This window comes from Coffea arabica, chromosome 1c (assembly GCF_036785885.1).
Source record: "Coffea arabica cultivar ET-39 chromosome 1c, Coffea Arabica ET-39 HiFi, whole genome shotgun sequence".
NCBI lineage: Eukaryota > Viridiplantae > Streptophyta > Magnoliopsida > Gentianales > Rubiaceae > Coffea > Coffea arabica.
Window position 1 is genome coordinate 1,324,297 of NC_092310.1, and position 12,065 is coordinate 1,336,361.

At 37.7% G+C, this 12,065-nt stretch overlaps 2 protein-coding genes across 2 annotated transcripts; both read right to left on the bottom strand.

The window, feature by feature from the left end:
• LOC140006101 (germin-like protein subfamily 1 member 14) lies at positions 1–993 on the bottom strand. The gene is made up of 2 exons (XM_072047841.1): positions 873–993; positions 1–772 (listed from the first exon to the last, which is right to left on the bottom strand). Exons 1-2 carry the CDS (start codon positions 991–993, stop codon positions 204–206), a joined length of 690 nt encoding a protein of 229 aa, XP_071903942.1. The 3' UTR covers positions 1–203.
• An 8,337-nt stretch (positions 994–9,330) lies between these two features.
• LOC113689331 (germin-like protein subfamily 1 member 18) lies at positions 9,331–10,446 on the bottom strand. The gene is made up of 2 exons (XM_027207141.2): positions 10,255–10,446; positions 9,331–10,145 (listed from the first exon to the last, which is right to left on the bottom strand). The coding sequence occupies exons 1-2, from the start codon at positions 10,376–10,378 to the stop codon at positions 9,577–9,579; spliced, it is 693 nt and encodes a 230-aa protein (XP_027062942.2). The 5' UTR covers positions 10,379–10,446; the 3' UTR covers positions 9,331–9,576.
• Between the last annotated feature and the right edge of the window lie 1,619 nt (positions 10,447–12,065).

The following is a 12,065-nucleotide window of genomic DNA, read 5'->3' on the forward strand; positions in this document are numbered from 1 at the left end:
TTTATAAATTGCATTTTCCTGTAAGGTGGGAAATGCCAATGTATTAATCTATGTAGAACCGTTGTAGTAACAAAGGGGCCGAAATAATGCTGGATTTTGGAGTCATTCCATATGGAGATCAAAGTGGAAATGACCCAATTATTTATGCTTCAACAGATTACTGTTGCACCCCGAATCTCCTTTGGTTTCAAGAGTTACCCATACTACGGGTAGTTGTTATCCCACCAAAATTGGGACTGAAGTTTTTTGATGACATTGTTTCCAACCTGGAATGCTTTGGTAAGAACATCAGGAGAAATTGGAGGATCTGATCCGAATACAGCATTAGCAATGGTGATGACTCCTGGATTCTGGCTGCCTAAACCAGCAAAAGCAACAGCATTTGAATGTCCTTGGTTGAATTGGAAATGAATGAGGCCTTGGGGGAACACAAACACATCTCCTGGATTCAAAACCTTGGTGAAGAGCTTATTCTTCATGTTCATGCCCGGATTCGAAGTAACAAAACCAACAACTAGAGTACCCTCCAAAACAAAGAGGACCTCGGTAGCACGAGGGTGAATGTGGGGAGGGTTCAAACCATAAGGCGCAAAATCGATGCGTGCTAAGGAAACACCTAAAGTGTTGAGCCCTGGAATTTGGTTGACATTTACTGCTGTTACATTGGACCCGAGTGGATTTGCTGTGCTTCCAGGTTTGTTAAGCCCTGGAAAGAAGAAATCTTCGGGTTTCACAAGCTTTGGATCCTTGCATATCTTTCCATTGACAAATACTGCATTAGCCATGATTCAACTTAGTTAGTTTGTCAAACATAGTTAGAATTCAAGTATAATATACAAGAGTCAAGAAATTTTTGAAGTAATCTAGTTTACCTCCGGCATTGGCATCAGGAACTGCCACACAAAAATCCTGCAGTGGACTTGGATTAGATGCATGGACAACTGTAAAAACAAGTGCCAAGATGGCTGCAGCAATATGGATCCGAACTGCCATGGTTATCACAAAAGAGGTGACAGGTTGTCGAAGCCTGTGCAATAATAAATACCTGCTCAAACTAAAAGTAATTTCTGTAGATAGTGGTGAGCAGGGTCGAATCCACAGGGACTGGGAGTAATTATTTCTTTTCAAGTTCACAGTGACAAGGGGAGTGTTTTTATGCAGAAGGTGACAGTGGCGGGTGGCTTCAGGCGCGCAAGTGAGGCGCGTGGCTGTGGTCAAGGGTGGAGCAAGGGCGAGCGGCTACGTGGGCAGTAGAGGCGGGCATCGGCCGTGGCTGCTGGCGGCGGACGGGCTGGAGAAGAAAGGGAGAGCCCGCGCCAAGTGGTGGTGGAAGGCAGCGGCGGTCACGTGGGCAAGTGGGCGGCGTGCGTCGCGCTTGGGCGGCGGGACAGAGGCTACTGCCGCGCACCTGTGGGATTGTGGCTGTGCGAGGAAGGAGCTGCGTGTGGAAGGAAGATGGGCAGCGGCGGCGGCGATGGAGCTTCAGCAGCGGCGGGCGGCGAGGTGCGAAGTGGATGGCTGGCTGGTCCTTCGTGCGAGACGCAAGGTGGCGGCGTGAGTGAGGTGGGCTGCGAGCAAAAGGGATTCGGACAACAGAGAGAGAGCAGGGGAGAAGGAAGAAAGAAAGAAGAAAGAAAGAAATTTTTTTTTTTTTTTTTTTTTTTTGTAAAACTGAGCTACGGTGAAAAGGGAAGAAGAAAAAAAAAATTCTTTTTTTTTTTTTTTAAATTGAGAAACCTAGCTACGGTTGAGAAATTTTTCTCTCTTTTTTTTTTTTAATCCTTACCTTTCCCGCGAACGTGACGCGGGCACGTCATGAGGGCAAGAGAGCTCCCAGAAGTTTCTGATCGTGAGCTTCCTGCAGGTCACCACGGGGGCGCGTCATGACTGAAGGTCACCTACAAATCAGTAAAAACGAAAATTAACACCCAAAATCAGTCAAATTCAAGGAAGACAGATTTAAACTAACAAATAAAATCAAACAAACAACTAAAAGAAATTGGGTTGCCTCCCAATGAGCGCCTTTCTTTAATGTCTTTGGTTAGACATTATCATGTTTTGTTCATGGAGGATAAAATCGTGTGGCTCGTTTTAATGTTTCATCCTCTATATAGTCCTGATAACCCTCGTAAATAGAATAATTCTTGAGCATACGAGCTACGGGCTTCCATGGACTAGTGAATGGCGCCAAACGAGTCGATGATAATTTGCATTCTCCATTCACTTCTCCCTCATTTGCATTTGTTGGTACAAGATATCTTGCCATCGCCACTCTTAATTTATTCCTGTCATGAAATTCAAAATTATCTGGTATAATAAAGTCAATTTCATTAACAGGAATTGAAGAGTAAGAGTCAGGAGAATAGTGATAAAGGAGTGGAGGAGATGTCACCGCATTTGGAGATTGTTCACTGGATTCATTCACTTGAATGAGTTGATCCTGGAGTCTCATTTTTTGCACTTCAACTTCCTTTTCAACTGCATCTTTAAATCCGTTTCCTTGAAACTCTTGCAATTCCATGTCATTTGGCCGGATAATTGCACTCTCATCTCCTTCAAGATTGATATTGGTTTGTGAGGGCAATTCTTCAAGGTGAGAAGCTAATCGCTCTATCCTGGATGTCAATTGACGCATTTGATCTGCCAGGTCGCGAAGGCTCGCTTGTGTCTTCTGATGAAATCGATTTAGGCTCGCTTGTGTCTCCTGATGAAATCGATTTGTATTAGCAATTAGTAATCCCATCATTTCTTCAAGAGACAAACCTGACACGGAGGATGATTGCTGAGACTCTTGCTGTTGAAAATCCATTGGCCCGGTCGCATAATCAAAATTGGATTTATCCCACCATCCTTGATCATACCCGTTTGAATAAGGGTCATACCACGTTTGAAATCGAGATGGAAAATCTCCAAAAGTATCAATTGGAGCGCTTAAATTATCTTGAAATGCGGGGCATGTGTCAGTTGAATAACCTGAATCAAAATAAGTTCCACAATTTGCAATAGCCCATTGATCATTAGAAAAACATGAGTCTCATAACTCCATTCAAGAACAAATGGGCGGCGTGCGTCGCGCTTGGGCGGCGGGACAGAGGCTACTGCCGCGCACCTGTGGGATTGTGGCTGTGCGAGGAAGGAGCTGCGTGTGGAAGGAAGATGGGCAGCGGCGGCGGCGATGGAGCTTCAGCAGCGGCGGGCGGCGAGGTGCGAAGTGGATGGCTGGCTGGTCCTTCGTGCGAGACGCAAGGTGGCGGCGTGAGTGAGGTGGGCTGCGAGCAAAAGGGATTCGGACAACAGAGAGAGAGCAGGGGAGAAGGAAGAAAGAAAGAAGAAAGAAAGAAATTTTTTTTTTTTTTTTTTTTTTTTGTAAAACTGAGCTACGGTGAAAAGGGAAGAAGAAAAAAAAATTCTTTTTTTTTTTTTTTAAATTGAGAAACCTAGCTACGGTTGAGAAATTTTTCTCTCTTTTTTTTTTTTAATCCTTACCTTTCCCGCGAACGTGACGCGGGCACGTCATGAGGGCAAGAGAGCTCCCAGAAGTTTCTGATCGTGAGCTTCCTGCAGGTCACCACGGGGGCGCGTCATGACTGAAGGTCACCTACAAATCAGTAAAAACGAAAATTAACACCCAAAATCAGTCAAATTCAAGGAAGACAGATTTAAACTAACAAATAAAATCAAACAAACAACTAAAAGAAATTGGGTTGCCTCCCAATGAGCGCCTTTCTTTAATGTCTTTGGTTAGACATTATCATGTTTTGTTCATGGAGGATAAAATCGTGTGGCTCGTTTTAATGTTTCATCCTCTATATAGTCCTGATAACCCTCGTAAATAGAATAATTCTTGAGCATACGAGCTACGGGCTTCCATGGACTAGTGAATGGCGCCAAACGAGTCGATGATAATTTGCATTCTCCATTCACTTCTCCCTCATTTGCATTTGTTGGTACAAGATATCTTGCCATCGCCACTCTTAATTTATTCCTGTCATGAAATTCAAAATTATCTGGTATAATAAAGTCAATTTCATTAACAGGAATTGAAGAGTAAGAGTCAGGAGAATAGTGATAAAGGAGTGGAGGAGATGTCACCGCATTTGGAGATTGTTCACTGGATTCATTCACTTGAATGAGTTGATCCTGGAGTCTCATTTTTTGCACTTCAACTTCCTTTTCAACTGCATCTTTAAATCCGTTTCCTTGAAACTCTTGCAATTCCATGTCATTTGGCCGGATAATTGCACTCTCATCTCCTTCAAGATTGATATTGGTTTGTGAGGGCAATTCTTCAAGGTGAGAAGCTAATCGCTCTATCCTGGATGTCAATTGACGCATTTGATCTGCCAGGTCGCGAAGGCTCGCTTGTGTCTTCTGATGAAATCGATTTAGGCTCGCTTGTGTCTCCTGATGAAATCGATTTGTATTAGCAATTAGTAATCCCATCATTTCTTCAAGAGACAAACCTGACACGGAGGATGATTGCTGAGACTCTTGCTGTTGAAAATCCATTGGCCCGGTCGCATAATCAAAATTGGATTTATCCCACCATCCTTGATCATACCCGTTTGAATAAGGGTCATACCACGTTTGAAATCGAGATGGAAAATCTCCAAAAGTATCAATTGGAGCGCTTAAATTATCTTGAAATGCGGGGCATGTGTCAGTTGAATAACCTGAATCAAAATAAGTTCCACAATTTGCAATAGCCCATTGATCATTAGAAAAACATGAGTCTCATAACTCCATTCAAGAACAAAGTCCAGTCTATCATCAAAATATGGAATGTTAGCAGCCATAAAAAAATAAAAAAAATAAGAGAAAAATAAATTTAAAAAAAATGAAAACAAGATAAACTCAAAAAGAAACAAATTAATCTGACACCAGTCCCCGGCAACGGCGCCAAATATTGACAGGTTGTCGAAGCCTGTGCAATAATAAATACCTGCTCAAACTAAAAGTAATTTCTGTAGATAGTGGTGAGTATGGTCGAATCCACAGGGACTGGGAGTAATTATTTCTTTTCAAGTTCACAGTGACAAGGGGAGTGTTTTTATGCAGAAGGTGACAATCAAAGAAATTCAACTAAAATATAAAAAGCTACTAAAAATTAAATAACAAATTACTAAAATCAAATAAGTGATAATTAAGGATCTAGCCAAGGAATGACTTCAGCAATAGTTCACCTAATTGATCATCGATAAGCAAAGGCAATTCCAATTATTTATCAATAAATAGGTTATAACTACCAAACAAACGATGGCAGTCAACCCCTCCTTACTGTGTCGGTGATCAAGGTACGTCCGTTAATCACTGCTCTAATTGAAAAACAATCCTAGGTACGCCCGTAAAATTTAATTCCCCAATTGCCTTACGTATTAGAGGAGCCCTATTCTAACCAAATAACACACTACCAGGGTTATTTTAGATTAACCCGCGTATTCCCTTGACACAAATCTAATCATGCCATTTGTCACTATTTTAGAGCAATTAAACAATTACGGATTTAATGTCCTAATTGACAATAGATTACCCAATCAACTAATTATCTGGATCCAAGACAATCAATTAATTAAATAACCATAAGCACTGTAACCAGGGAATATGCGAATACCAATAAATAAAAGTAAAAGATAAAATTAAATCGATCTCACAATTTTAGGCGATCCAAAACGTCCATTGTCCCTTGACTAGAGCGAGAAAATTAGTTCATACTTGGTGCGAAAAATCCATGCAAAATTGGAACAACAGCTGCGGCCATTGTTCTTGCTCGCGCGAATTCAACTCAGCCAAAGGGATAAGGAAAAACGAGAGACTAAGAAAAGTGATTCAATCTCTCAATTGCCGTTGACATGTCAAGGGAAAAACTACTATAAAGCTAAGAAGAAAAGTCAACAAAAGCCACATTGGCTCCTGACATCCGTAAGAAGAAAACCAAAAGAAGTAAGGAAGGACTACAAAAGAAAAATCAAAAGCAAGCCTAAGCTACAGCCGACCTCTCCTCTGCACACTTTTTCTAATTCCTATCTACTGTCTACTCTAATGCTTGCGGCGGCTCCCTCCTCTGGAGAGGAAGAAGTGACACCCCGACTTCAGCCCTTTGTTCCTTTTTTTAATGCTTTTGTCTTCGGCAATTACTAAAATGGGCACAAGTTTGCCTTTGGCAACAATGCCCCCGGGATAAGCTCTGTGCCTTAGACTCCTTTTGTGTCAAATTGGCACTTGTTATCATATTTTCGTTCTACTCCCTGAAATATATGCCAAATACTAAAAATGAGTAGAATCTATCAATTAATTCACATCGAGTCAGGTAATAGGGAAAATTAATAATAAAATAAATGATAAAATTACACCCTATCAAGAGGGATCAAACTATGTGAACTAATTAGAAGGATGGTAACTTGTTTCTTCTCTGGTGGTGGAAGGACATGTGGGAAAGATGCCTATTTATAGCCACTTTTGGTACGTTGAACTGGTCATTATATTTTCTTATCTTAAAGATTAAAAAATGCCACATTGTCTATGTGTACTATTTTTGCACAATTCAACCGACGAAAGATTCTGCAACCACTACTTTCGACTTTGTCATTTTCAGTAAGACTGATTAATAGCGTGTAAATGGACCTTTTCATTTCCTGTTTCTTGTCTGTGTACGTAACTTAGAAAGTGGATGGACTTTTTCTTTCTTTTTATGTTTTCAAAATCTACTCTAGACTTGCGTAAATGCAGATTGGCAAGTTCTAACTTCTAGTGCTGGTTTTTAAATCACCTTGGTTTATTATTTCCATATTTTATTTAAGCTATTAAATGTTGAAGAAAATATAGATGTAACCCTTGATTAACTTTCCAAAATTTTGGATGAAACTTAATTTTCTTTTACTCGTTCGATTCAATACCAGATTTTACTCCCGTCCTTGTATATTTACCCAATCAAAGTTCACAGCAGTAATAGCTTTCATTACTTCTTTTTTTCCTCCAAACATAAAAAAGAAGAAATTGAAATAAAAAATGATAAATACCATTAAAGATTTGGTTTAAAACCTATAACGACATTTGTAGTAAAAAAAGATTTGGCATTTTTTGTTTCTTATTTATTTGTTTTATTTTTTCCTTCCATCTTTTTTTGTTATTTATTTATTTATTTTTTATTTCCCTTTCATCTTTTTTGTATTTAGACAAAATTAAGATTTTGTAGGTCAAAGCATAAATTTTCAAAATCATCTCTTCTCTTCCCAAAAGAGAGAGAGAGAAGGAAAAAAGAAAAAAAGAAAAAAGTTGTGAAAGGGTAAATTTATTAATTTATTAGTTTGACTTTGACATTTTATTATTGACCGTTAAATTTAATTGAAAAAACTAATGGTGTCACTTTAACCCAAACTATGTTTAAACAATAGGGAAGTTATATAACAAGGCACCAAACCATAGGGGGTAATAAGTAATTTACCCTTGATATTTTCGTTTACATCACAGAAAGCAATAATTAAAGTTAAATTTAAAATTATCTTGCTCATTCGTGTGATTTATTCATCTTGAATAGGAAAATTTGGAAAGTTTTCTAATGAATATTCTTTAACCACCCTTGTAAGGAATTATCAAATGTATCAATCGATCAATTCTACTATTTACTAACCTTAGTTACTTCATGTAATCAGAGAAATAGTCTAAATGAAAGGGAAAATGAAAGTTATTGCAGTCAATGTCTAGGGTTTGGACAATTTTCAATTCATTGAAAACATATTTAGTACAGTGAATTTACAATTAGTTTTCAAACCTAATTTTTAGGGGTTGGGCATTTAGTCCTATAATTTTAATTTACAATCAATTTAGTACGATTGGCAGCAAATCAACTAGGGATGGCAACGGGAGCGAGCACCCGTGGGGGGTCATTGGGGCGGGGATTGGAGCGGGGCCTAGGGGAATTTTTCCCTCCCGTTTAGAAACGGGGCGGGGGGCGGGGGTATACTCCCCTGTCCCACCCCCGCCCCGCCACCCGTATGAATATATATATATATATATATATAATGATATTATCAATTATACTACTAATTATACATGTCTATTAATAAAAATTATTAATTATTTATACTAAATTTATTAATACATTTATGTTAAATTCCTAACTACACTTAATACAATAACACTTTTTTCTAAAAAAAAACACAATAATAATTTAGTGATTGTATTTGTATCAAAAGTGAAAACTTGATTATTTTAGTTATATTTGTTTTATCATATTAGATTGTATTCAAATAACCTTTGTTTAATTATTTTTATGAGTTTCAATTGTGAAGTTACAATGAATAATAACTTGGTGATGTATTGATATTTTAGTACTTGATTATTTGCTTAAATTTAATTATAATAACATTATATAATAATTTTTTTTAACCCCGCGGGGGAAGTGAGGCGGGGCGGGGGAAGCCGGAGGCGGGGGATGGGAGGGGCGGGGGCGGGGGGAATTAAAATGCAACGGGGCGGGGGTTGGGGGAGGTGTCCCCCGCCCCATTGCCACCCCTAAAATCAACCAATTTGAACGGAAAAAATTTTTTTTGCAAATAGATTATTTAGTCCTTGAAATTTTTATGAAAATTATCTTTTATCCATGATCTTTCACTTTATCCCATCTAGTCCTTTTATTGTTCTTTCTTCTAACACCGAAAGTAGTTCTTGTTTCACTTTCTTCTACCATCAAAATGGCCGGTTTTAAAAAGTTGACCAAATTTTTAACTTTCTCTAATAAAATCTTTACTTTCTTCTCATTTGTTTTATTATCTTTCGCACACAATTTCTTCCTTGTCATCTTCACTTTCTTGGACTACTTCTGCCATTTTCTTTTTGATGTAGTCTCTTCTTTTTCTCTACTCCCTGTTTTCGTTTATTTAATCCTTTTACCTTTTTATTAACACCAAAACTTCCATCACCAAAACAAACTTTTTCCATCACCAAACTTAGTGGCTTTAAAGCGCACGACAAAAGTTTCAACAATTCTTTTTGAGAAAAAAAAATGTTTTTTCTTTTTTGTTGTTTCCTTTTATTTTTATATAATTTTTCATTTTCTTTCTTATTTTCTCCAACTATTTTCACCATTTTCTCTTGTATTAATCTTTCCTACATTTCTTGGTGTAGAAATTGTATTACACTAACAAGTGTAGATGCATGCCAAATAATATTCAGAGATTCACATTTTAAATTGTTCATTTGCATGTGCTGTGCATCCCAATCCACTCACGTACTACACCGATAATATGGAGGAGGCAACGTAAGTGAAAGATACTGGGCAGATAAAGGAAGAGGCTGAATATTAAGAAGGGAGAGGAGACAGAGTGGGAAGTGTTGATGGTGCGCAAAGTACAAATTCATTGACTTGCTTTGTCCGTACCACGGAAAGTGCCAATGTAGTATTCTTCTTAGATTGATGTAGTAGTACAAAAGGGTCCAAATACTACTAGTATTTAATCTATAGTTTAAAGTACATCAGTGAGGAGGTCAAGGTCTGAAGGACCCAATTATTTATGCTTTAACACATTACTATTAATTGCACCCTGAAGCTCCTTTAATTTCAAGAGATACCCATATTATTTAAGGGTAGTTGTTATCCCACCAAAATTGTGACTGTAGTTTTTTGATGACATCGTTTCCAACCTGGAATGCTTTGGTAAGAACATCAGGAGAAATGGGAGGATCTGATCCGAATACAGCATTAGCAATGGTGATGACTCCTGGATTCTGGCTGCCTAGACCAGCAAAAGCAACAGCGTCGGTCTCTCCTTGGTTGAATTGGAAATGAATGAGGCCTTGAGGGAACACAAACACGTCTCCTGGATTCAAAACCTTGGTGAAGAGCTTATTCTTCATGTTCATGCCCGGATTCGAAGTAACGAAACCAACAACAAGAGTGCCCTCCAAAACAAAGAGGACCTCGGTAGCACGAGGGTGGGTGTGGGGAGGGTTCAAACCATAAGGCGCAAAGTCGAGGCGTGCTAAGGAAACACCTAAAGTGTTGAGCCCTGGAATTTGGTTCACATTTACTTGTGTTACATTGGACCCGAGTGGCTTTGCTGTGCTTCCTGGCTTGTTTAGCCCTTGAAAGAAGAAATCTTCGGGTTCCACAAGCTTTGGATCCTTGCATATCTTTCCATTGACAAATACTGCATTAACCAAGATCATGAAACATCAGTTAAAGTATAACATGCAACATTATAGTACTATCAAACAAGACAGTCATGAAATTTTCCAAAACAAGATCAGAAAGTTTACCACCGCCAGCATTGGCATCAGGAACTGCGACGCAGAAATCCTGCAATGGACTTGGATCAGATGCATGGACAATTGTAAAAACAAGTGCCAAGATGGCTGCAGCTATGTGGAAGCGAAAAGCCATGCTTATCAGAGACGAAGTATCAAACTATATGAGCTAGTTAGAAAGATGAAAAGTTGTTTCTTCTCAGATTGTGGATGAATATGTGGTAAAGATTCCTATTTATAGCTATCTTTGGTTGAACCAGTCATTATGTTTTCTTATCTCAACGATTAGAAAAATGCCACATTGTCTTCCTAATCTATTTTTGTACAACTCAACCAACGAATGATTCTGCAACAACTACCTGTGACTTCTCATTTTCTTTCCTCTTGCAAGTATAGAAAGACTGATTCGGTCATTTAGGACATTCCAACGAAGTGGTATACTGATACAAGGTGTTGACGGACCAAGTAACCGGTAAGACCTTTTCTTGAAGAGATGGCCTTTGATATTTCTTGCTTCCAGATGTTTACTTTCTTACCTCAGTAAAACGATGCATTAGTTGCAACTAATCAGTTTGAAATTCGCAGGCTCAATCCAACTTTACAAAGTAGCATCTGGGATTAGCACGAAAGAATCAAATATATGGTAATCGTCTGGGAGTAGAGGACCTAATTACTTCGGATAATTATACAAAGATAGCTCAGAACTTGAATTTCAAACTTCTTTGGCAAAACCTATGATATGTAATTATATTTGCATATTTTAGCTAGCTGGAATACCAAGCATTCATTTCCTATTTCCTGTCTGTGCAAATAATTCCTGTTTGCGGGTGATAAATATTCCAATCAATAGCACCTAAATATATAGACCTCTTTTCATTGCCTGTTTCTTGTCCGTGTAACTCAGCGCATTTCTGGACTTTTTCTTTCCAAAATCATCTCAGAACTTGCGAATAGGCAGCTTGAAAGTTCAAAGTTAATTCTACCTTCTAAGTGACAGCTTGATCATCTTAGTTTGATATTGCCGTGTTCTATTTAAGCTATTAAATATTGAAAAAGAAAGGAAGATGTAACCCTTGATTAATTATCCAAAATTTTGGATGAAACCAATTTCAATTCACTCAATTCAATTTAAAATCCAGATTTCAAACCCATTAATTACCCTATTAATTATTGGAGTAATTTATATTTTCATTTACATCAAAATGAATGAATTATTTGAGGTTAAAATCAGGTTTATGGTTCGACAAGTAGGTTTGATAACTGGGAGTAGAAATGGTGTAAAAAGGGGTGGGAGGGTTAAAAAGAATATTTGAAGCTAAAATCATAAATTATCCTGCTCATTTATATGATTTGTTCATCTTGAACAGACATTATCTTGAATACTTAGGAAAATTTTCTTGTAAAACTAAAAGAACTAATTTTAAAGAATATTCATATTAAGCACACTTGTAGAGAATTATCATATGTATTAATCTATCAATTATAATATTTATTAAACTTAATTTATACGATCTGGAAAAATAGTTTGAAAGGGAAAATGATACTTTTCCTCTCCAATATTTAGTGGTTGGAAAAATTTCATCCACAAAGTTTCATTGCGAATACATTTAGTTCCTACAAATTTAATTTATAATCAATAGTACAAGTGATAGCAAATCAACCAATTTGGGTGGAAAAAAAATTGACAAATAGCTCGTTTAGTCCCTCAACTCTTTTTTTTTGTAAATTATCTTTTTTTTTCTTAATAAATAAAAAATGATATTTTATTTTATCCTGTTTAATGCTTCTATTTTTTTTCCAACCCCAGAAGTACTTTTTGATTT